The sequence below is a fragment of the Chionomys nivalis genome, chromosome 20 (assembly GCF_950005125.1).
Source record: "Chionomys nivalis chromosome 20, mChiNiv1.1, whole genome shotgun sequence".
Classification (NCBI taxonomy): Eukaryota; Metazoa; Chordata; class Mammalia; order Rodentia; family Cricetidae; genus Chionomys; species Chionomys nivalis.
This window is the reverse complement of record NC_080105.1, coordinates 54,130,528-54,154,208: the sequence shown is the minus strand read 5'-3', so window position 1 is coordinate 54,154,208 and position 23,681 is coordinate 54,130,528. Positions and strand designations below refer to the sequence as shown.

Here is a 23,681-nt window from a genome sequence, read left to right as displayed (position 1 = left end):
TGATGTGATATAGAAGGGGCATAGCTGGGTGCAGAACTTGAGGAAGGAAGGGATGGGCAGTAAATGTAAAGTTTGTGGACTATTTAAAAGACCCTGAAACCAGTAAGGGATCCAAGCATAGCACATTGGGACCCATTAAACTCCAGGCCTGGCGGTTAAATGTCAGTTATTGACCTTGGTCAGCCAGAGTCAATTGAGTACCTGTCTGTCAACTTTTTGACTAGCACAAGGATAATTACAAGGGCCCCACAAGCTCATTCTGTTCCTGTAACACAGAGTGACCCAACCATGTAAGTGAAGGTGACACTTTAGTCTCTACTCTGTATCGCTGTCCTTGACAAGGGTGGCAACTGAGAGTGTGTGTGTGGAGGGGGCCTGGCTGTAATTCAGACAACACCAGTGATAGAAACAGCTTCATGTACAAACAAGTCATGACTTCATGACTGTGACCAGCAGGGGCTCCTTCAGGAGGGTTCACAGTTACTAACCTGTTGGCAAAAATTCTAATACTGATCATATAAACATCATCATACATAAATAGGTTATGATTATGACCAGCAGGGGCTCCTCATGGAGATTCAAGTTTACTGACCTATTAGTGAGTGACAACCTTGATCCTGCATCTTAAGTATTTGACGTAAGGGAAATGTTGAAATCCAAGAGAACTCTTGTTCTTAGTGCCCTTCACTGGAGAGGTGCCCTCCCTGGGAGCAGCCAAAGCTGTGGGAAAGATCACATAGCCAGTGTAGATGGAACAAGTGTGTGCTCCCTGTGTCTGTACCTAAAGGTCTCCTTCGATAAGGACACATGTCATGGTGCCTCAGAGTCACCCCAGTAAGATGAGCCTGGCCTTGGCTTAGCCGTGCATGTTGGCAGTAGCCTGACTTCCTAGGAAGGCTGTGGTCTAAGGACTGGGGCTCTACGTGTGAGCTCAGTCCTTGCAGGCTGTTTTAGTTTTAAAATACAAAACCATGTCATGGAATGATGGGGAAAGTCTACTTATGATTTGATCTCTGCGGCACATGACAGGAACATCAAAGCTGTCATCAGGTGGCTCACGTCAAGAGAAGGGTAGTGTTTGCATATTTTTTTATTTTCAAGATTTATCTTTTATATGTATGTTTTGCCTGCATCTATGCTTGCGTTCCATCTGCATGCATGGTACCCATGGAGGTCAGGGAAGATATTAGAGTCCCTGGAACTGGCATTGGGTCACAGGTGGCTGTGAGACATGATGTGGGTGCTGGGAGCTGAGCCTAGGTCCTCTGGGAGAACACGTAGTGCTCTTAGCCACCAAACCACTTCTCAGTCTCATGTTTGTATTCTTAATACTTAACACTATAATTCCAGACCTCTAAGACTCAACTCTGTTTTGTTTCTTCCTTGGAGCTCTACCCATTCACCCAGTGGACATACAGCTCAATAAAGCAGGCCATGGCTCATCTTGAGGCATATCCACCATCCTCTCCTGTGGACCCACCAACTGTGGATACTCTTCACCCTGCCCTGAGCTTAGTCTTCTGCTGTACACTCTTGTTTATCAACAGAAATGACTTTCACTGTCGCTGTTCATTTCTTGAGCAGGAATGTGATTGTGACTTAGGTCAGTAGAGCCTGTGACCTGTCTAAGCCATGGCAGTGCAGTCATGGAAGCATCATAGTGGCCCTGTTTACTGTGTGTGTGTTTCTATGTGTATAGAGGCACATGTGTGGGAATCTGTGCATAGCAGTGGACAACCTCGGCTGTCTTTCCTCAGGAACTATACACATTGTTTTTCTAAGACCGGGTCTTTCACTGGCCTGGGACCCACCAAATAGAATTGGCTGGCTGGCCAGTGAGCCTGGGATCTCTTGTCTCTGCCTTCCTAGTGCTAGGATTACAATTTCTTGTTATCACCTCCAGCTGTTTTGTGTTTGTGCTGGGGTCTGAACTCAGCTTCACTTGCAAGGTAAATGCTGTACCAATAGAATTACCTCCCCATCCCTAACCTTGTTTAACTTATAATGCTTGAAACATTCATGCCCTTGTCTGGTGAGTCCATGCATACCACTGATATATAACTACAAATACATTTCTTACACAGTTAAAATGACTTAGATGAAAATCATTTTGGTGTCCTAATATACAGGCCCCTCAGTATCAACACTGCCTCTATTTTAAAGAGTTATTCATGGTGGAAGACCATCTCTAAGGGCAGTATGGGCAAAACTATGCACTGAGCTGTACTTTTATGATTGACATTCTATGGTAATTTGATATAATGGGATTTAATTTGTTTGTAGATAAACTTACCTAAAGAGATCATCAGGAGAACAAGAAATCTCATAGCTTACATAAGCAACAGAAAATTAATTAACATGGAAGTGCTAATTAGTTTATCCAATTTGTGGACTTGGGAGAGGCTTGGGAGATGGGAGAGGGCAGAATTGAGGATCAGACACCAGAGCCTGGGATTCAAGTGGGAGAGGCTGTGGCCCTGGCCTGCAGGACGAGGGTCCTGCCTAGCCCTCTCTGGCTTCCTCTGCCCGCCCCTGGGCACTATGCTCTGCGGAGTTTCTCTGAGGCCTTCCTATAGAGCAGATTCTACTTGTGTCTTCCAGAACATTCTATCTCTGATGTGCTGTTTTACACCCACTCCATATCCTCAACTGTCTTGACTTCAGAATTAGGTTTTCTCTTAAATGAGCTTTGCTTTGTAGCGCTTGTCCCAGCTCACATTGTGTAGTTAATTCTTAGGATAAACGCTTGTCTCACCTGAAGGTATACTCAAGAGGAGGGGCTACAGTGAGTGGAGAGATGGATGGATAGTTGAATGAATAAATGGATGGATAAGCATTTCCCCTGATGCTTCAAGCATATTCTTAAACAAGTGCTTCTCTAGAGGGATATTTTTGATTTGGATAAACTTGGGTCATTATTCCCCCCATTTCCCTACACTGTTTAATCTAATTTTGTTTTACTCTTTTTGTGTGTGTGGAAAGAGGCTCTAGTTACTTCTTGTGAGGCAAGAAAATGAGGGTTCATAAGTGGATGCCAAAGGGAATAAGGACCAAGAGCTCAGGTTGTCAGAGATGTCTACTCTGCTGTTTTGTTTCTTGGTGCAAAAAGCCATCTCCAACAGGACAGTCCATGCCATCCTGCTCTTCAGGGTGTCTGTGCATGCGATGAGCATCTCTGCTTGCCTACACACCCTCAGGAGCCCACGCTCTTGCGCTGTGGTCATTAACTGCACTCAGCTGTCTCGGATCTCCTCCTGATGGGGAGCAGTTAGAGACTGAGGCTGTGGAAGGGCAACACCAAGGTTTCTCTGGAGATATCAGCTTAGGAGTTAGATGCATGGTTTCCCACATAGTGAGAATTTCCCACTTGCTAGCCTTGTGGCTTCAGGAAACTGATTTGACTTTTCCTGTTTGAGGAGAAATAACAAATAACATCACTCAAGTGGTCCCTGGGCATCCTAGGCCTAAGAAGAGAGGGCTTAATTCCATGGCTCTTGGTCAGAGCCCTCCAAGAGATTTGCTCCACTGGTGTTAGTTTTATTGGGGCAGGATTTTACTGTGCAGCTCAGACATCAGCCTCTTGAGGGCTAGGACCACAGGTGCGTGCCCCGCTCTGGTGAGGCTCATGCTTTTACTTGGCAGCTCTTCGCTTTGACAAGATGTGCTGACATGGAGATTGTGTTTTGTCCCTGTGTCCCCTGGTTCCCCGCAGCCTGATCTTTCCCACTGCAATTGTCCCGTCGTTATTTAATTACTCCTTCTTCCTCTCATGATAAATTGTGAAGTCTTTTTTTTTTTTTCCTGTTTTCCTCCCATTATTTGAAAAGCAGAGTCATTGAAGAGTTTTTTTGGCTCTTCTCCATATGGTCTTCTCCATTTCTCTAAATCAGATTTTAAAATCAATCCGCACATTTCTCATTTTTCACTGCCAATTGTACAGAGACTATCCATTCCCCCGACCATGGCCTTGGCCATCTCCTCATCCCTCAGAGTTCCTCATCATAAATTCTCTCGCCTCTTCTGTCCCCCTTCAGACCATCATGCACTGCTACCAGAGGACTCTTCCCAATAACCCAAGTTTATTATGTAACTCCCACAAAGCGTCCCTGGCCTGCTTGATGAAGGCAAATTTCGTATTGTTTCTCCTTTGTGGAAATAAACTGGTCACATACCTCAGTGCTGCCTGGCCTTCTAAATACAGCATAAGTTTGTGAGCTAAGCCTACAAATTATGGGGCTCTCTGGTGTGGCTGAAGTCTCAGTCTCTCTCTCTCTCTCTCTCTCTCTCTCTCTCTCTCTCTCTCTCTCTCTGTGTGTGTGTGTGTGTGCGCGCGCGCGCGTATCCCTTCCAAACAATCAATGTATGGTCATAACCTGCACTTGGTACAGTATGTGGCAGCGTAATAAGTAACTGTGGAATAATGGTGTGTCACAGATCTATCATTTAAAACTACTTTGTTGACTGGACTTAAGTGACTTGAGGCCAGCAGACTAATCTCCTGAGGAAGAAGGGCAAAACGGTTAGGACACAATGAGATGAGTTGATTTTCTCAAAGTACCAGTGTTTAAAACAATCTTAAACAATGACTAGCCTATAACAAGTGACTGTTGACTGTATACACTTAAAAGCATGAATTTCAACTCCTACTTCATGACATAAAATTAGATTGAAATGGACCAAAATGTAAGAAATAATATTGTGAAATGCTATAGGCACACATTTTTGTGACCCTAGATTAAATTATTGATAACATCAAAAGCATTAATAGCAAACTATCAGTCAACTGGAATTGTCAAAGTGAAAAGCGTCTGTGTGTCTAAGGGTCTGTGTGTCAACATGTCTGTGTTTGCCATCAATAAAGTGGCATACAAACACCTCAAAATGGGGGCATCAATTCATGGGAGGCTGGAGCAGGAGGGTTAAAGGTTCAAGGTATACCTGGGCTAGAGTAAGTTCAAGGCCATCCAGAGCAAGCTTGTAAGATTCTGACCCAAAATAAAATAGAAAAGTAAAAAGAGAGGTGAGAAGTTACCAACATGGCAGAGCACTCTCCTAGCGGACGAGAGACCCTACATTCAATCATGAGAGCTGGGAAAAAAATAACTTCTAAATAAAAAAGAAAAGAGAAGAAAATAGAAACTACAACTTCAAGTAAAGTTGAAGCGTGACAGCCACTGCCAAGTCTTGTGGTGACTCCCCACGGAGTTGTCCCCTGAAGCAGCAGAGTGAGGGACTCAGGCCCGACAGACAAATCACAGCTTCCACACAGAGCACTAAATCATGCGTGCTCTTGAGTCCTGTGAGTCTTGCTGTAATAAATGAGTACCTACGATGAACAAAGAAAAAGCCTTAAAAATAAGTGATATTTTGCTGACGCTTTTGGAACAAACTGAGGACACGGTAGGGAATGACGGGGACGGTTTTGATGTAGAGGTCCAGGCAAGAAGAATTAAGGCATAAGGAACTGAAAGTGACCTTGGTGCAGCCCGGGGTTCATTTTTACCTGGAAGCTACCTGGGTTTGGGGGGCATACCCCAAGCTATTGCATGCCACAGACCTTGGGAACTATTGGCAGCTTTTACATGCAAGGTTCCCTTATTTTGAGAATAATGAGAAAATTGTGCCAAGTCTCCTGAGATCAGTATTTATTTTCCATGTTTGATAACCAGAAAAAATAAGAAATATAGCTGAATACTTGTTTTAAAAAGCATTAATAAAATTCATAAGCAATCGGTCACTGTCCCCTTGTAACTTAGAAAGATATTCATGGCACACATATATTTTTTCTCTATGTATCCTTCTCTATATTTGTGACTTCTACATATATTTAGAAGTCAAGTTTAGCTATGTATCAGCCAAGGGGCAGGCCCTGGAAACATGAGGTTTTGCCTTCTCTGGAAGACTGGGGCCTATTTGTTCTCTGAGCCAAAGGCAGACTCCAGGGATGGAGGATCACTACTGTGAGATGCCTGCCGTCGTGTTACCTGTGAGGACAGCAGAAGGAAACATGACTTCCAAGGGGCTCTGGTGTCACTACAGTGTATGGTGTCCGCCTGACCCGAGTACTGTCAGGAGGACATGTGAGTGACTGGATTTTTTGGTAGATTTTTGAGTTATGGTTTGAGAGGCTTCCTGAGTATTTGCTTGCTACAGGGATAGTCAGGTAGAAAGCTTGGCTCCTTCCTGATTCACCCTTGATTCACCCTGCAGACAGTACTGTTTCCATGGAGGCTTGGGACATTGACTTTGTAAAACACCAAGCCTACCAAATACAGTGAAAACCAGCGCAGCCGCCTTTATGTGATGACGACTTAGTTGAGCTGATTCGGATCTGGACAAAGCCTAGGGTGGTGGTTCTCCACCTATGGGTTACAACCCCTTTGGGGCTCTAACAACACTTTCACACGGGTTGCTTGCCAGATATCCTGTGTATCACATATTCATTATGACTCATAATATCAGCAAAATTACAGTTATGAAGTGGCAATGAAAATAATTTTATGGTTGGAGGTCACCACAACATGAGGACTGTATATTAAAGGGTCGCAGCACTAGGAAGGTGGAGAACCACTGGCCTAGCGTTTTGGTTTGATCGGCAGAGGATGAGAGAGCATAGCAGCTCCAAGTAGGGGATGTCTCATTGTCCCAGTGTGCAGTGCAACCCCTGCATGGATTTGATGGTACCTGAATGGTGACTAGAAAGGGTACCAGGGCCCTTACCAGCAACTCTGGCCTGGACACACAGAACTCTGAGAGCCTGGCACTGAATTTGGAACAATGACAGCTATAGATCCTTACAAGACATGCCAGAGACAGAGGTGGCAAGAGGAGGGTGAGAGGCTGCTGGAGTCCCTCATGGAGCCAAATGTATAAATTCGTCATTCCTGGCTGGCTTCTCCAGCCAGCATCTAGGTTAGGAAGGTGGAGTTCAGGCACCTTTGACCTCAGGGAATGGCAGCCAGAGCTGTGGAACTAAGTGAGCAAGCACAGGATAGGGATCATGCCCTCAGGAGAGGTTCCTCCTGTTGACTTGTGTCTCTGCTAGGGCTATAGCTGTGATGAAACCCCATGACCAAACGCCATTTCTGCTTACAACTCCAAGGTCGCATTCATCGCTGAATGAAGGAAGTCAGAGCAGGAACTCAGAGCAGGAACCTGGAGGCAGGAACTGAGGCAGGGGCCATGGAGAAGTAAGACATTGCTTACTGGCTTGCTCAGCCTGCTTTCTATAGAACCCAGGTCACCAGCCCAGGGATGGCCCCACCTAACGTGTGTTAGGCCCTCCCCATCAATTGTTAAGAAAATGCCAGGTAGCTGGATCTTGTTGAGGCATTTTCTCAGATGAGCTTCCCTGCTTTCAAATGACTCTAGCTTGTGCCAAGTTGACATAAGACTAACCAGCACACCTGTAATAGCAAGATGTGGAGCTGGGGTCAGAGAGCAAGGATGCTTCCCTGGTGTGCTTTCGAGTATGATTGGGTTAACCGGAAAAGATGGCTGTATCCTTATGGTTTGTGGTTTGATAGGAAGTGCAGGGGCATGAGCACCATTGAGGAGCCTTAGAGCTTATAACTGTTTCACAGGGCAGCCTGGCCCCTCAGAGATACCTCCGCATCCTTGCTGACGGTGAAGCATTTGTGTCAGCTGCCCAGAAGTGGACCAGGAGTGGAATTCCTGACTAAATAGCTTTTGATGGGCCCTTTGTGCTCTGGAATTATCCGGGAGGCCGGAATGCAGCTTCACTTTGATGGTTCTTGTGTACTTTAGGGGAGTCTGTCAAAGGCTTGGGGAGAGGCTAGAATGCTCTACTGGATGAAATATTTTGAAACTTGTCAAAAACTAGCCATTTTCCTTCAGGACTGTGTGGCTGGCGATAGGGAAGCAGCTAATTCTCTCCTTCACTGAAGGGAGAAATGGGACTGCTGGCGGCTCACACTGGAGGATCGCGGGATGGATACGGCAGCATCGTGAGCACCATCCAGTTCTGCAGATAACCATGGCGTGAAAATAAAGAAGCATCGATTTTCCTTGGGAAGCCACTAGTTTGCTGATCTTTAATCCCAGGTGCACTCTGTGGGAAAGAGCGTATATTTGGATTGAATAATAACCGGATGCTGTTTCCCCCGGAGTGAGTCTAATAATTATTTAACGTTCTTAAGCCAGTCTTACTCTGAGTCAGGTAAACGTGCCCCCAGAATCATTCCTGCCAAGAGCGGCATTTCAGAATCGGTGGCTGGAATGCAGGGGGCCTGTGAAGGCATTCACCCAGGACCCCCTCTGCATTGGCCACACTGTTTTTCTGCTCCTGCTTTGGGGCCCAGGCACAGGGGTGATGTTTGGAAAAGGTAGCCTAGTCTTTCTGTCAGTCACTGGGACTTTGTACAGCCGGGTCCCGTGGCTGTTACTTTATTAGAGCCACTGCCTCTGGGTTTATCTTCGTAGTGTTTTACCTAGTCAAATCAGATTTTATTTGCACGCAGTCGCTAGAATAGGTGAGCCCCTCCACTGTGTTTATCACAGGCAATGGGGCTCCTTCCTGTCTGGGGCTTTCAAAGGGCTTCCCCTCTGACATGGACTGTTTCTGTGTGTGAGTCCTACATTGAGCTTTTCCACATTTTGGTGTTCTTTCTGACTCAGATAATATCCATAAAGATGACCTGCTAATCCGTCAGTCTCAGACGCTTGTTCCTCCTGGGAAAGGCCACGCCTACCACACACTTGTCTAATTAGCTCCAGTGGATCCTGTCTCTCCCTCATGGACCTGCCTTGTCCAGTGCCACTGGGGGATTTGTGGGTCCCGAGAGCAAGCTTTGTCTTCCAGAGTCCTAGTTTTTATTACATTGTGATGGATTGGTCTCTCCCATCCGCACCTCCCCAAGCGAGGCAAACCGTAAACCAGTGAATTCTAACCAGTAACCAGTAAATTGCTAACACTTGCCAATGATCAGAGCATACTGGGTTTGGACCCAAGACCGTCTCCTCTATTTCTAGAACGACTCAGTGAGAAATGTCCATTACATTCAGAAATAGGGAAAGCATACTGTGGCTGTTAAAGTGAACCCTACTAAGTGCACTAAAAGTTTCAATCATCTTCTGATGTCTGACACTGTGCAGTTCCACAGTGCTCTCTGAATACCTTGACCTTACATAACTTCTGACCCACCCCCCCACCGCCCGTTTACCGCTCCAGGCTTCTCCTTGCACATCTACTAAGTGTGCATCATTAGCACATCACAAACACAAGGTCACCAGCCCATCCCTGCCCCCACTCATCTGTCACATACCCTGTTTTATGGAAATATTACTGAATGAGTATCAGAGCACATTCAGGAGATGGGAATGTCATTCAGTTAGTAACGTGCTTGCCTGGCATGCACAGCACATTGAGTTCAGTTCCCAACACTGTAAACTGGACACGGTGGCACATGCTGTAATCTCAACATTTGGGAGGTGGAGGAAGGAAGACGGGGCGTTCAGAGCAAGCCTTGACAACGGTATGTTTGAAGTTAGCCTGAGCTATATACAACTCCTTCTCCAAACGCAGAGCTGGGGCTTTAGCCTTAGCAGATAAAGGCACTGGCTATTGATCCTGACCATCTGAGGATCCTGACCATCAATAGAAATTGAACCCATGTGGTAGAAAGAAAGGACTTCCAAAACCAGCCCAGCAGTCTCTACGCTTGCACTATGACCTGGACACATATGTCTTCACACATTGTCACATAAAGAAATAATAGAAACAATGTAAAGGAAGAAAGAAGGAAAAGATCAAAAGAAAGCGAAAGGAAACACATCCAAAATGAAACTGAAAGCAAATTTCAGTGTTTTGCCATTTCACCTTCTCCTTTTGTGTTTGAAATGTTCCACATGAGCCCTTAGGCCCTGACGTCAGAACCAAGTATGATTCACAGGGCTGTCCTCATCGGTTTATGGTTAGGCTCCTGACTTGTTAGGTCAAGTCCTCTTGTTTTACAGTCTCACAGATGCACGATCGTATTGTGTTGTTAGAAGGTTGTATGTGACATAACCATTTTGTCCTGTGGTTACATGGCATGTGTTATGTGACTGTATCATATACTGAATTCTGGGGCAAGTGCTGGCTGGCCCCAGGTCTCAGAAAAGGCTTCTGATTTGTGGATCTCTTGCAGAAACACAGCTGGGGGCAGCAGCAGTTTCTTCATGTCCAGGGGCAGTCGGTCTGGGACATTGCCTGCCTGGCTTAGATAGGACCAAGAGCATCAGTCTTGTCCAGTATACTCATGAGTGGTCACCATATCTCTATGGAGGGAGCAGGAGCTCCCGACACCTGACTGGTGCACCCACTTCCCCCAGCCTCCGCGCTCCCTGCCTCTTCTTGCCACCCTTTCTCGGCCTTTCCCACTGCTGGGGTCATCCTGCTTAGAGCAGAGTCTCCTGTGCGTGTGCAGAACCAGAGCATGGGTTTGAATAAGCCTTGGGGATGAGACAGGTGGTGGCTTCTCTCAGTGAACCTGTTTGGATTTGGGGGTGACATCTGAGTCAGCTGCTGTTCTCAGGGGCTTCTGTGCACATAGAGGCCCTTCCCTTGTGGGGCTTGGGGTAGGACAGAGCTGCTGTTTCTCTCCTGTCTCTTAAGCCGCCACTGCCTGCACCGTCACTCCTGCTGGCTCTGCAGTCAGGAGAGAACAAGTACAAAGGGGCTCTGGCCATGAAAAAGCCTGGGCTGCTTCCTGTACGGAGTTGGAAGGGGCCCCTGCTAAAATACGTGGGTGCTTTTAAAGTTCCTTCCGTAGATAGGTGCTTTCACGATTCACAGAGGTGGCCCCTCCTTTCCTGCGGGACTAAAATAGGGTACTTAGCATATGCCAGAGAACAGTGTTTTGGCTCTGTCTGTTCATACTCCGCAGCTCTGGGAATAACCATATTCTCAAGGGGCTGCATCTGGTACAGGTGTGTATAGAACACACGTGCAATCACGGGCGGATTTCTCCGTCTGTGTTAATTGACATAATCTTGTAGACTTGTCTCCTTATTTTATTTTTCTGGTTTTTCAAGACAGGGTTTCTCTGCAGCTTTAGAGCCTATCCTGGAACTAGCTCTTGTAGACCAGGCTAACCTCAAACTCACAGAGATCTGCCTGCCTCTGCCTCCCAAGTGCTGGGATTAAAGGCGTGCCACCAAAGGAGCCCAATAATGGTGACAAATTCAGTGTCTCCATATGAATTCTTGCCATACCCTACATGATTTAAATATGTGTTCCCTAGGAAGAATGACGACAGACCAAACCCTGTCATGCTGAATTCTATGGGGTCACTGTTCGTCATCATGGGCTCCTGTGGGGGTCAACCTCTTGGGCTTGAGGAAGTCCAAGACCAAGGCTGGAAGGCCAGGGGAGGATGGGAGGCAAGCCTGGCATACCTCTCTCGATAGCTCTGGCTGGTGGAGCACAAGCCGCTGCTTAGTAAGGTGCCATGTGCGTCTCATTTACGCCCATCCTCACGACAGCTCAGCCCACCAGGCATTGCGTTGCCTGTGGCAGCTCCTCCATCTTCCCACGTGAGGGGAAGAGGACAGGTCATGGTTCTGAAAGGGCAGCATGTCAGACTCACCGACAGGCCAGACATTAAACCCTCTGGACAGCCATTTGCCTCCCCTCTGCTAGTGAGTCAGTGTCACACCCCCTTGTAAAATGGTCACTTTTCCTAGTGAGGCATGCTTAAAGGACATCACCGTCAGTTCCTTAGTGTCCAAACTGGGTCTTAGAGTCAGAGGACAGAGTTAAAGTTTCTCTCTGCATAGCCATGACTAGGTTGAGATGTCCTGCCATGGTAGACCGGGTCTTCTTGTCTTACCCACTGGCCCCTGGCTTCATGATTCTGTAGCTGAACCTTACAGGTGGGGACTGAGGCTATCCTGTCCTGCCATGCTGGCATGCACTAACAGGTATCACCTAGAGAAAGGGGCTGCCAAGGTCTCTCTCGCCCGCACTCAGCTCACCACATAGCCATTCCCCCCAGATCAGGAATACCCATATCCCTCCATCTGAAAACACTTCCCTACATCTTCCTGGTGCTCCTAACTCAGCAGCTAGATTTGTGCCCCTGTGGCAACATACTCAAGACAATCAACTGATTTAAAAAAAAATGTTTTATTTGACCCTTGATTTCAGAGGTCCATGCCCATTGGCCCCATTGCCCTGAGACTATAGTGGCACAGCACACCATGGTGGAAATACATGGTAGAAAATGTTACTCTTCTTAAGATGGCCATAGGAATGAACTGGAGTCCTAAGTTCCCTAAAAGAACACTCATACGAAGTCCTACATCCTCCCGCCAAGCCCTACGTTCTGAAGGTTCCACTATAATCCAGTATTGCCAAGAGCAAGAACCAGGAAGCTCTGAGCCCATGGGTATTTGGGTGACAGTCTGGATTCAGAGTGTGTCGCAGGGAATGTGGTGCATCTCTCTATCCCCCAGCACATAACACACTCCCCCAATTCACTCCAGAGCATTGGATGTTTGTTCCCACTGGATTCAAATTGCCCTTGCCTATTTTTGAGATTTTTTTTTTAACATTTCCTAATTTATCCATCTCCATTCCATAGACCCCAATCTTGACTGTTGCTACATCATACCCAGATCTACTGTTTTGAGGTTGTTTTATTCAATCATAAGTTTACTATACCAGGGAGTTATTGCTTCATATTTCTTGTTCTCATTACCAGTGTTCAAAGTTCTCCTATGGAAAGGAAGAAACCGTTAGTGTTAAGTTAATTAAGCAGGGGTTTCATGTGTATCTGCATTTGACACATAGCAGCTAGGTGGTTGGAACTGAATATGATGGCTGGTACAAGCCTGGCCCCAGCATCTCTTAGAAGCAAAGACAGCTGTTCGCCTCTTCCATGGCCTCCAGCTCCATGGCCTCAGGACATCCTCCCTCAATAGCAACACTTTCCCTGCATCTCCTTCCCAGGAAGTCTGTGGAGTCTTTGGGCTGCCTCGGTGGTCTCTTGCGAGTCCTCACAGGCCTGGAGCCTCTGTGCAGTGTGCTCAGGCCTCATAAGTTTATGCTGGTGAAGTCCTTGCTGTCCGTGGGGCATTTCCTTGTAAGCTATAGGAACTTCCTACCAGACTCTACCAACTATCCAACATAGTCAGTGTTGTAATAAGAGCGGCGGGGCTGCGTCCCCGGCACCCAGCCGCCCACGTGGCTAGCTTATGCCCCGAAATAATTACACGGAAACTGTATTCTTTTAATCACTGCCTGGCCCATTAGCTCCAGCCTCTTATTGGCTAGCTCTTACATATTGATCTAACCCATTTCTGATATTCTGTGTAGTACCACGAGCTGGCTTACCAGGAAAGATCTTAACCTGCGTCTGTCTGGAGTGGGAGAATCATGGCGACTCCTTACTCGGCTTCTTTCTCCCAGCATCCTGTCTGTTTACTCCACCCACCTAAGGGCTGGCCTATAAATGGGCCTAGGCAGTTTCTTTATTATTTAACCAATGACCTTCCTCCATCAAGTCAGCACCATTTTGTAGGCTCATGTGGTTTTTCTAGATGTTTCTGGGTGATCATGATGTTGCTGTCCAGAGAATGTGACAAGGAACAGTAGAAGCAGGCCTTAACTCAGTCTGCCTTCTCCATATGGGCTAGTATAGTTCCTTCACGTCAGTATCTAACACCTGCACTGGAAAATCTGGAACATTGGAACCAAGGACTCTTGGAGTCATTTACTTCAATCAGATTGTGAGGATGTGTGATGAAAAGTACCATCAAACCCGTCACTGTCAGTTGTCAGCCAGTGCTTCTGCCACAGAGGCCAGCTGTGGGCTTTCACAGAGAAACACACCCGTAAATGCGCTCAGTCGTAATGAGCGCCATCACCCATCCTTGTGATCTTCCTGGAAATAACACTTTAAGGCCTGAGGTGTGAATGCACTAATAATTCAGCTTCAAACGGCACCCGCTCAAAACTTTTGTTCTGGGAACAGTGATATGACACTGGTTGAGCTGGTACCTCGGTTCTGGGGACTTCTGGGTGACCTTTGAGTTCACCGAAAGCCACCGTAGTGATTCACTGTGCTGTCACAGTGTGTCAGCTGGGATGAGATGAAGATCCTAACCAGGGGTCAGTCCTGGCATGGATTCTGGGCATTGCCATCCATGGGATAGAGCCAGAACTAGGGGTCAGTTCACACATCAGGGAAGCAGTGGCTTTGATTTCAGGGCCACAGAGCAGAGAGTGTGTTGGTTATGGCTGAAGGCAGGGAGGGTGTTACTCTTCTGTGCATGAGGCCCTAGTTACCCATGGTGGGTGCCCTATGGGGGCACATTGCTGCCTTGTGCTCTGAGGCCTAGGCATGACTATGTGTGCACAGCATTGTGTTCCTAGGCACCATGGAGTTCTTGTTTGTGCTCAAGTTGAGGGGTTCCTTTCCTGCAGGGGAGCATCTTGGCCCCAGTTTGAGTATTGAAAAAGAAAATTCTGGCAACATAGGTTCTGTGCGAGTGTGTGTGTGTGTGTGTGTGTAAATGAGTGAAGGAGTCTATATGTGCATGAGTGTGAATGCAGAGAGGAACACACATGGTGAGCAGAGAACAATCTCTAGTGTGGGTCCTCACCCTCCACCGTGTTGGAGACAGGTCCCTGCTGTTCACTGCCGTGTGTGCCGGGTTAGCTGACCCATGCGATTCCCATCTCCACCACCCACCCGTATTTCTGTGGGATTAAAGATACGTGTGCTACTGTTTCCAGCTTTTATTTGGGCTGTGGGATTTGAGCTCAGGCTGTGGAAGTTACACATAAACGCTTTACCCTCTCGGCGGAGCTCCCTTAGTATGACTTTCACAGCCGTGTCCTTCACTCTGCTTATGATCAGTGAGACAGGGCCACAGACTAGGATGGCTCCTAACTCCTGGGTTCTGGGCTGGACGTTGGGCTTTTCACATGGGAGTTTCTGCTGGCTGTTTCAGGATAAAGGGAGCATTGCCCCTACTAATGACGTCATGCACATGTGTGGACTGCTTCCATGTGACTTTTAGCTTCTGTTGTTAGACACTTTGTACACTGGCCTGCTTCCTTTGCATCACATGGGTTCCATAGGGATACCACTGGGTGTTCTGTAACCCACAGTGTATCTGACTGCACAGACATCTCTATGTCATTGGACTTCTGTGTATGTGTCTGGATACATGCTGAGGTCGCGCTCCGAGTGTATGGGGTCACCATGCCTGTATACCCTAACATTGTGTTTACATGGACACAGATGTTACCATGCCCTTGGCACCCTCTTATATATGTCTAGGTGCATACAAAGGTTACCATGACTGCATATCCAAAAGTATATGACAGAGTGATGCAGAAATTACCATGTCTGTGCATTCCAAACTCCGTCTGGATATACACCCAGGTCACCATGTCCTCTTACCTTATGTGTACCTGGGGCAAATGGATGCCATTATGCCTTGTGTACCCTGTAGTCAGCCAAAGAGTCAAACTTTGGACTCCCTCCCTGCTCCCTAGGGATATCTTTGACTTTCTTAGAGTTCTGGGAATGGTGTGGTGTTTGTGTGTGTGTGTGTGGTTAACTCTGGACTGTAAGCAGTAAACAGTCTTCCTACACTTAAATCTATTCTATAGGTGCTGTGACTTCCCAGTGTATTAAATACCCAGATACCACGGTCCTAAGCATCTCTGTCCATTCTAGAGAAGCAACTATGATCTTACTTATGGAGAAGTCAGTATCGGTGGAAGTTCGTGTCTTCGTTGAGATATGATATACTTTCTGTATCTGAAGATCATCGCAGCTATAACTCTAATAGGCTGTAGTCAGTGGCTTAGCTATTGAAAATGGTAACACCACCTTTCCCATTTCATCTAAGTAGTTTAAAAGTGTTGAGCGCTGCAGTTATGAAAACCTATTAGATGCACTTATGCCTCTGACGAAGAGGTTGTTATCTAATAAAGCATAATGTTCAAGGCATTTGCAAGTCTGGCTTTTAGATGGAACTTGCTGAAGCGCGAGATCAGAGCAGCTCTGGGCTAAGGTCTTAGGGACTGTGGGCCGCGGGGGTATTGTGTGAGGCTGTGGGAGCAGGCTGAAGTCACAGTCCTGACTAACCCTTCTCTCTCTCCTCTCCACAGAGTCTCAGTGCACCCTTTGTGGCGAGCCAGAAGGTGAGTACCTCACTGCTGCTCTAGCGGGCAGAGCGCCATAGCGTCTCATGCGTTGGATTGGTGGTGAAAACCGCTGCACTGGTTGCGTTCGGCCATTTTGAAGCTGAAAGTATACTCTGTGGTGTTGATGGGAAATAGAACAGAAAACATGAGTGGGAGGCGGGAGTTCCTCTCTGATAAGAAATCAGCACGGCGACTCGCTGGCAATACCTTCTTTCCTGTATTGTACTGAGACATCGTTAGCCAGTTTTCTCCAGATAGTAGATGCCAATATGCATTTGCTAGCTTTAGCAATACGACCCAAAGGTTCTGATGAAGCAGACATTAGACGAGGCTTTGTGAAATTATTCCTAACTGCTAGTGACCGAACCCAAGGGGATGGGCCAGTGACAACAAGCTGAATGTCCTACCAGAAATACAGCTAAGCACTACAGTTGAGGCATTTGAGAGTGGAGCTCCTGGGCTGATGCTAAACTACATTTCAAAATAGAGAAAGCGCAATTACATAGTGTTTCCGTGGTGTGAGGAAGAAGGAAGAAAATGTGGTAGCTGCCTTGCCCCTGTTTCCGGGGACCCCTGAAGCTGGGTTTTGATTTTGTGTTTTGAAGAGGGATACTGCCTTGGGGTCAGAGTCCAGCCCCTATTCCCCCTTCCAGCATGAGATTCCCGATACTGGTCAAGGAACCTTGGGCATCAAAGATTTCAATGCCTTGTAGATCAGCTGAACAGCTTCCCCTCAGAAACACAAAACAGCAACTAAAAAGCTGATCCAAAAGTTCTAACTGGTAGGCAATGATTTCTTCAGTCGGGTGGCAAAGGTGTGCTTTGACCAAGTTCTCCAAATTCTTTTTGCTTAACTAACTGCACAACAGATTCACCTGTGGTAAAGTCTGGTAGTTTACATAAATCTCTATCCCTGGTCTTTCCAGGATTATGAGAAGTAGTGTGTCCTTCAAAGGGACGGAGCCTCTGTCTTACGGATGCTGGGATGCTGTGAGAATCTCCGATTGCTTTGGTGCTCAGGGTACTGGGACTTTCATCATTTCCTATCATTGCAGCTTTTCTGTTACTCCCAGCCTGGGAGCGGTCACTATGCTCTGGCTTCAAGGCCAGCGCCTTTGACCCCTTTTCCACTTTCTGTTGAAAGTTCCAGCGTGCTGTGCTGGACTGTTAGAGAAGATATGAAGGTCGCCATGGGAGCAGGTTCAAACAAGCTCCATCTGACTTTTCTAGTAACACAAGTGTTCTGTCTACTGAGAATAGCGCACTGTGTGCGGTGTGCTATCCCCAAGGGCATCTCCCAGTTCCAGTACAGCATGAGGGATAGTCATGGCTGGAACAGTTCAGGCAGAGTGGTTGTCAAGCAGGGATATAGAATTCCCAGGACAATGGTATTGTGTCTAAGAAGGATCCTGGTCTGCATGATAAGAGTTGGTGACCCTACCCCCAGCAATGTTAGATGGTGGTCCTCGTCTTATCCTAAACACTCACGGGTTCCACTCCATCCCTGTTCTTGTTTAACTTCCCCAGCACAAATTTTGTCAGTACTCGTGCACTGTGTGTTGCTCTAGGATGTATCAACTTGTAAATATTCCAGAGAACCCAGGCTGGACCTCATGTAAGAGTAGCCCCAGCTGTCCAAGTGGAGAAACCTAGAAGGTTAGGAGGGACCCCCAGCCGAGATGGAGGTCCCTGTCTGTCGATGTCTCAGTGAAACTGGCCAACTGGCCGCTCTTGCCTTCCTGACCAGACTTCTCCAAGGCCCTTCCAAGGCTTGGTTCACTTGAACAAATGAAACTGTTCCAAAGGAGAGCAGGGGAGGAGGGGCCGCCTGGGCTCAGCTGCGCTTTGTTTTCCAGAAGCACCAGCAATGAATATTCATAGGTTTTTAAATCATTTAAGTAATTAGTCTAAGTGAGAGCTGGCCGGGTGCAGTGAGTAGAATCTAGAATCAGCTTTTTTTGTTGTTGTTGTTTGGTAATTTCGTCGGTGGCATATATGCCTTAACTTATAAATGCCATCACATAGAAGGGACCCGAGTCAGAGCACTCTGCAGTACAAGGCTCAAAGCTGGGCAGGCCTCCTTGAAAGGACTGGCTAGAAACTCGCCTGAGGTAGCTTCCCCCTCCCGTCAGAAAGCTGTTAAAGCCCTTCCTGGCTAACCAGTGAAGTGGGAAACACCTATTTGCATTTTAATGGTTCGTTCTTTCGGAGAGAGCTGTTTCTTCTTAGGAATGGAATAATTAGCATCATCTCAGAAGATAGTATCTGTCAAACAAATGAGACCGGGAGCAAAGTTGATGGAGAGGGCTCCGGATTCTCCAGCTGTGCGTCCCTGTAATGACTAAGCCAGATTTTTCGGAGGACCCAACATGTTAATCGTATGCGAAATGTAGATCAAGGCTTCAATATGCAAATTGCCTGCATGGCCTATATTATGAAGCTCTGAATCTTGGGGGCTGGGTATTTAGTGAGGTGGATATGTATGGATCCACTGTTTGTCACCCTCTTCCTGCCTGGCAAGAACAGAGAGGTGGCTCCGCTGTGAGCCCTGGAAGGGCAGGGCGACCTGAGGGCTGGGTAACTGGGTTAGAGCAGGCTGGGTCCCCTGGCACTGTCCGGAGGTGGTGGCTACAGTGTGTTCCCATAGAGACCCCCCCCACAGGAGTGAGTACACTCAGGACAGGGGTGATGTCAGTGACTGTGATAACTCACTAACCTCACCTCACTCTCAAACTGTCTCAATTGCCTTTTCGACCGCTCATTAACTCGTCTTGACATTTCAAAATCGATGTGTAGCATAATCTGTCATTTTAACATGAGAAAATAAAAGTATATCTCCCTTTCCAAACTTTATTGATGGATGTGTGTTAACGTTTGCTTTTTAACAAGAGCATGGTATATATATGGATGCTGGAAGGTGCTGTAAGTACACGGGTTCATGGATTTGTCTGTTTCCAGTTTTTGGTTTGACGTGAGAATACGCATCATGACAAGCCAGGAGAGCTTGTCAGATCCACTGTGATGCGCTAGAGATTTCTTTAGCTCACACCATGAAACCCAATTAAAAAGGAAAACCAAACTATTAGGAAGTACCTTCCATGCAGGCATAGTCTACAAAGGACCAGCATGCATTTTAGTCCAGAGCCTTCTCCGACATGAGCTCTTGAGCGTGTGACTTAAAGACACAGAGGCCATCCATTGGTGGTCATGCAAGTCTACATTTTGGTAATGTTCTTTGTAGAGATTTCGGCCCAGAGGAAAAATTTAAGTTTTAGAGTAATCTCTAAAATCATATGGGAAAATGTTTTCTGATTTTATTGTTTATTATTATGATGATGCTGATGTTGATCATTCAAACACACTAAAGTACATGTTCCTCTGAGAATTGTGTTCAGACATATAGACTCTTCCATTTCTGCTTTCCTACCTTCATACAGCATGACTAAGAAGCAATGTACTTAGGAGCATTGTGCTCTTGGTGTTTTAGTACAAGAAATTCAAGATTTTCCCCATAAGTGACTGTGAACAATGGAAAATCTCCCCACTGTTCTTCCCCCTCAATGAATGGGTGTCATCAGTCCTGGGGTTCCAAGACTTTTAAACAATGGGGATAATGAGTCAGGTGCTTCCTGATAAATGGACACAGAAGCACTTCTGTCACACCCACAGCCCATCCTGCCTCACTAGGAAGAGGAGGACATGAGTCCTGTCTGTATGCCCTCTTTAAGGGTGCACTTTTAATTCTGTGCTTTGGATAACAGGGGCCTTTTCTGACTGCTGTTCTTGGATAGTGAACAGAAGATAACCAGCTTTTATTAAGTTCTCGACATGAGCCAGGCACTCCAGAAGAATTAGCGTTGCCTAGGAACTGAGGCCTCTGCCAGCCAGCCATCTTCCAGGAGCATGGGACAGTTCCTGTAGTTCAGTGCAAACCTGAGGGTGCCTGCTGGGGTGCTGGGGGACATGGATATAAAAGTTTGTGCTGGAGGAGATGATCAGGATTTAGGAAAGGAAACTTAGTCTGATGCAGAAGGTCTCTTTTCCTGATCAAAGCCCAGAAAGGTGCTTGGAGCACATAGCAGAAATCCTTTCAATGCAGCAACAACCAAGAGATAGAGAAGACACAGAGAGACAAACACATGTGTGCACACTGCACATGCACACACGCGTGTGCATACACACACAGGGTGGGAGATAAGCATGAGCTGAGTCTGAGCAGTGAAAGGCCTGGGGTGAGGGTGTAGTTCTGACCACGTGAGCAAATATACTGTATGACCCGTGCCCTACAACACGGAGTGGTAGAGACATGTAAACCTAGACATTCAGAAGTTTCCCCACCAATGAGGAAAGAGCTATGAAAACACTGGCCAAGGGCAGATTGACAACGTGAATTATGTACCTGAGGCTGTGGGCAGAACACGTTATTTACTGTAAATGAATGTCTGAAGCATGAATACAACCTTGGTTTTCCCCCACCATGTGGTGAGGAAGAGAAGTGGGGTGAAAGTGTTTCCGCTCTGCCAGGACCCAAGTGCTCTGGAGCAAACCCACAGCCCCTTCTCTACCAACAAACCGCTCCCACCTGAAGTAAGCAGAGGAGAGCATTGCAAACCAGGTGAACACACTTCAAGGGAGTAAAGACACAGCAGAACAATCAACCCGAGTGTTGGAAACAGACTGGCGCAGGCATTGGTTATGTCTGAAAACATTAACTAGGTTTTTAGAAGGAAAGGAACCCCGGTGTGGGAAGTAGGTAGTATAAAATGGTTATTAAACAAAATAGTGAAAAATCAACTCAGTCTTCTAGTTTGACTCCAGGGGAACTGTGAGGCAGAGTAGGTGGAGCTGAAGGGAGAATTACTAAACTGGAAAACAGGTGTGAGCATGTTGCCATGCGCGTTGCGTGGAAAGTAACAAAGGTAATATAAGAATGCATGAGAGATGAATACGGAAATACTGAAATATGACCCCGGGAGAAGCTGAGGATGGAGGGAATCGAGGTAGACCAGGCTAGTTTTTTATTTTTTTACAGAAATAAAGATGTGTATTGCCACTTTGATCTGAAGGTTCCTGAAATTTAAACTAAACAAATAAAACATATTCAGAGCTCCCCAAGTGAAGCTGAGGGATGCAGTACAAAGAGATGCTCTTGAATGAGCCAAGAGTAAGCACAACCAGCCATCCCAGGACCCTTTACCTTCAATGGTTCAAGTTGGACCAGATAAACTAATCAGGGTGGGAAAAATGGCACAATTCCCTGTGAAGCTGAATAAAAATGGGGAAGGAGAGATAGAAACAGAAAAACGCTCAGGCAGAACTACTTGAGTCTCGTGAAGCTTGGTTTGCTGATAAAAGGATAATGCTCCAATGAGCAACACCAATTTTAAATGTTATAATTGACTCAAAAATATGTGATAAAAGAAGATTACAAGGAGAAAATGGCAAATCAACATTATGAGAGGAGATGGCCTTGTAAGGGCCCAGGGCCTTTCTGTAGGAAGCTTTCTCTGCACTGAAAAGAAGATAAGCATCCCAGAGGGACCCTGCCACCTGTCCACTGTCTGTCCTAGAAGTACTAAGCTGGCTCCTTTCTCTCGCTTTTATAAACGGCTTGTGTGACATTCAGCAGGCACTCACCTAGGCACTCGCGCCTTTGCTGGGAACCCTTGCACAAATCCAAGCTGCTCTGAGTTTTTAGCTGAGCTTGGATGCCATCACAGAATCCCACGGGTTCTCCAAGATGGGGCATGGTATCTCTCGATTCACTCTCCTAAGGGCCTTTGAGCTCATAAAGACCTTTCAAAGGCCAGCTATAAGCCACTGTTTCTGAAGTGTAGGTCAGATCAAATAAATCCTCCAGTTTTATCCAGGTTCTTCATTGCCCACAGGGTGATTTCCAGTCCAAAGCGTTGTCATCGTTTGAACTGGCTGGCCATTCTAACCTACCTGGCTACTTGTTAAACACTGCCAATTCTCTGGTGGCCACATGCTAACCCACAGTTACCGATGCACGAGGTATGCTAAAGGCTTTCATGGTGAAAGGCAAAATAAAAGAACTAAGGAAGGAAAGAGAGGAGAGAGAGAGAGAGTTTGTATTGTAAAGAGCCTTGAGGATGCACAAAACCCTTTGTACACACTACTTCAGCAGAAGTTAGTGTTTGCACACCCAGTAGAGAGCAGTGGTCTAGGAAAAGATCCCCTGGCTGGCACAGTCTCCATGCTCCAGGTCAGTTTTTCTGGGTGTCCTCCATAATGGAGACACCTTGCCGCATGGATTCATCCCACACTTCTATGTGGCATATCGACTACACGTTGCTTTCCTCTCTTCCAGCAGCACCTATGGGAGTATCGTGTGTGCGGCCCACTGAGCTCAGCACGGGATTTTCAGCATGGCTTTGTTCCAACCTGTATACCTCCACAGCGCCTGGCCCAATCCTTCCTACTCACAGCTGCGAATTTCTGGGAACATGGCTATAGCTAGGATACCTGAGCCTACTAAGCACCGAGGCAGTCCTGTAAATGCTACGCTTAGAATTAGTCGGAGCCACAGATTAAATGTGATAAGATGAAGCGAGAGTGAGGAAGAGTCGCACTCACCATCTGGTGTCTGAGGCTGGTGCGATTCTGCGTTTTGCTGAACGACACAAATGCACAAATGAGCCCTGATTTCTGAGTTTCTTTCTTTTTATAAATAATATTCAGTATCAGAGATGCAGCCAGTCAGCTGGCATGATGATTGTTTCCCCTCATCTGTTTGCTCAGGAACATTATGGCCCCCGGGTAACTTAACAGTCAGGTCTCAGGATGGGTACGGCTGTAGTGTTGTCCATTTTCTTATTGCAAATGCTATGTCTGATTGTTGCGCTCGGAATCCTATTTGGGAAGTATTTTCAGAATAGATGATGCCATTGCACAATAAAGAAAATTTATCAGAGAAACTCCTAGTAATTCATAATAAGCTCTTCCACAATACCCAAAGCAATGGCACTGGAGAGAATTTCAGGGCAGGATAGCAGGTGACCTCTGTCTTCTGTGTCAGAGGTTGCCACTTTGGAAGGAATCCCCGTGATCCTTGACATCCCGGGGTGTGAGTAAAGCCCTCCACACTCAGCATCGCTTCGCTGCTCAGCTCAGCTAGCATCCTTGGGAGGGATAGTCTTCAGATCTCAGGAACATCAAGCAGCTGGGTGTACCCGAGACCGAGACATCAGCAGAAGCTCGGCATCTCCACTTGGAACGCATTTCCCTTTCGTGTTCCACCTGAAGTCTTGATGCGTCCCCTTGGCAAATACTGTAGCAGGTTCCAGGACTCTCTGGCAATCAAGGAAGCATTTGTGTCATGGGTAACCTTGGCAGCTTCCCACAGTCCTATTGGGGCCCAACCTTACCTCTCAGGTGTCTGCAGAGAGTCTTGTATAGGTCGCTGGCCTGAGACCCTCTTGGAGGAGACGAGAGACTAGAGGAGCCACCCCTGCTTAAACAGGAGAGTTTAGGAACCTGGGTGAAGTGGAATCTT

The 23,681-nt window shown here is 46.8% G+C and overlaps 1 protein-coding gene across 3 annotated transcripts in view; it reads left to right on the top strand.

The window, feature by feature from the left end:
• Dlgap2 (DLG associated protein 2) overlaps window positions 1–23,681 on the top strand; it is a 677,680-nt gene that overhangs the window by 374,300 nt on the left and 279,699 nt on the right. For all 3 annotated transcript variants that reach the window (XM_057752288.1, XM_057752286.1, XM_057752287.1), the window contains one exon: window positions 16,130–16,162. In XM_057752288.1, the coding sequence (XP_057608271.1) occupies window positions 16,130–16,162 (33 nt within the window). The remainder of the gene's footprint in view (window positions 1–16,129; window positions 16,163–23,681) is intronic.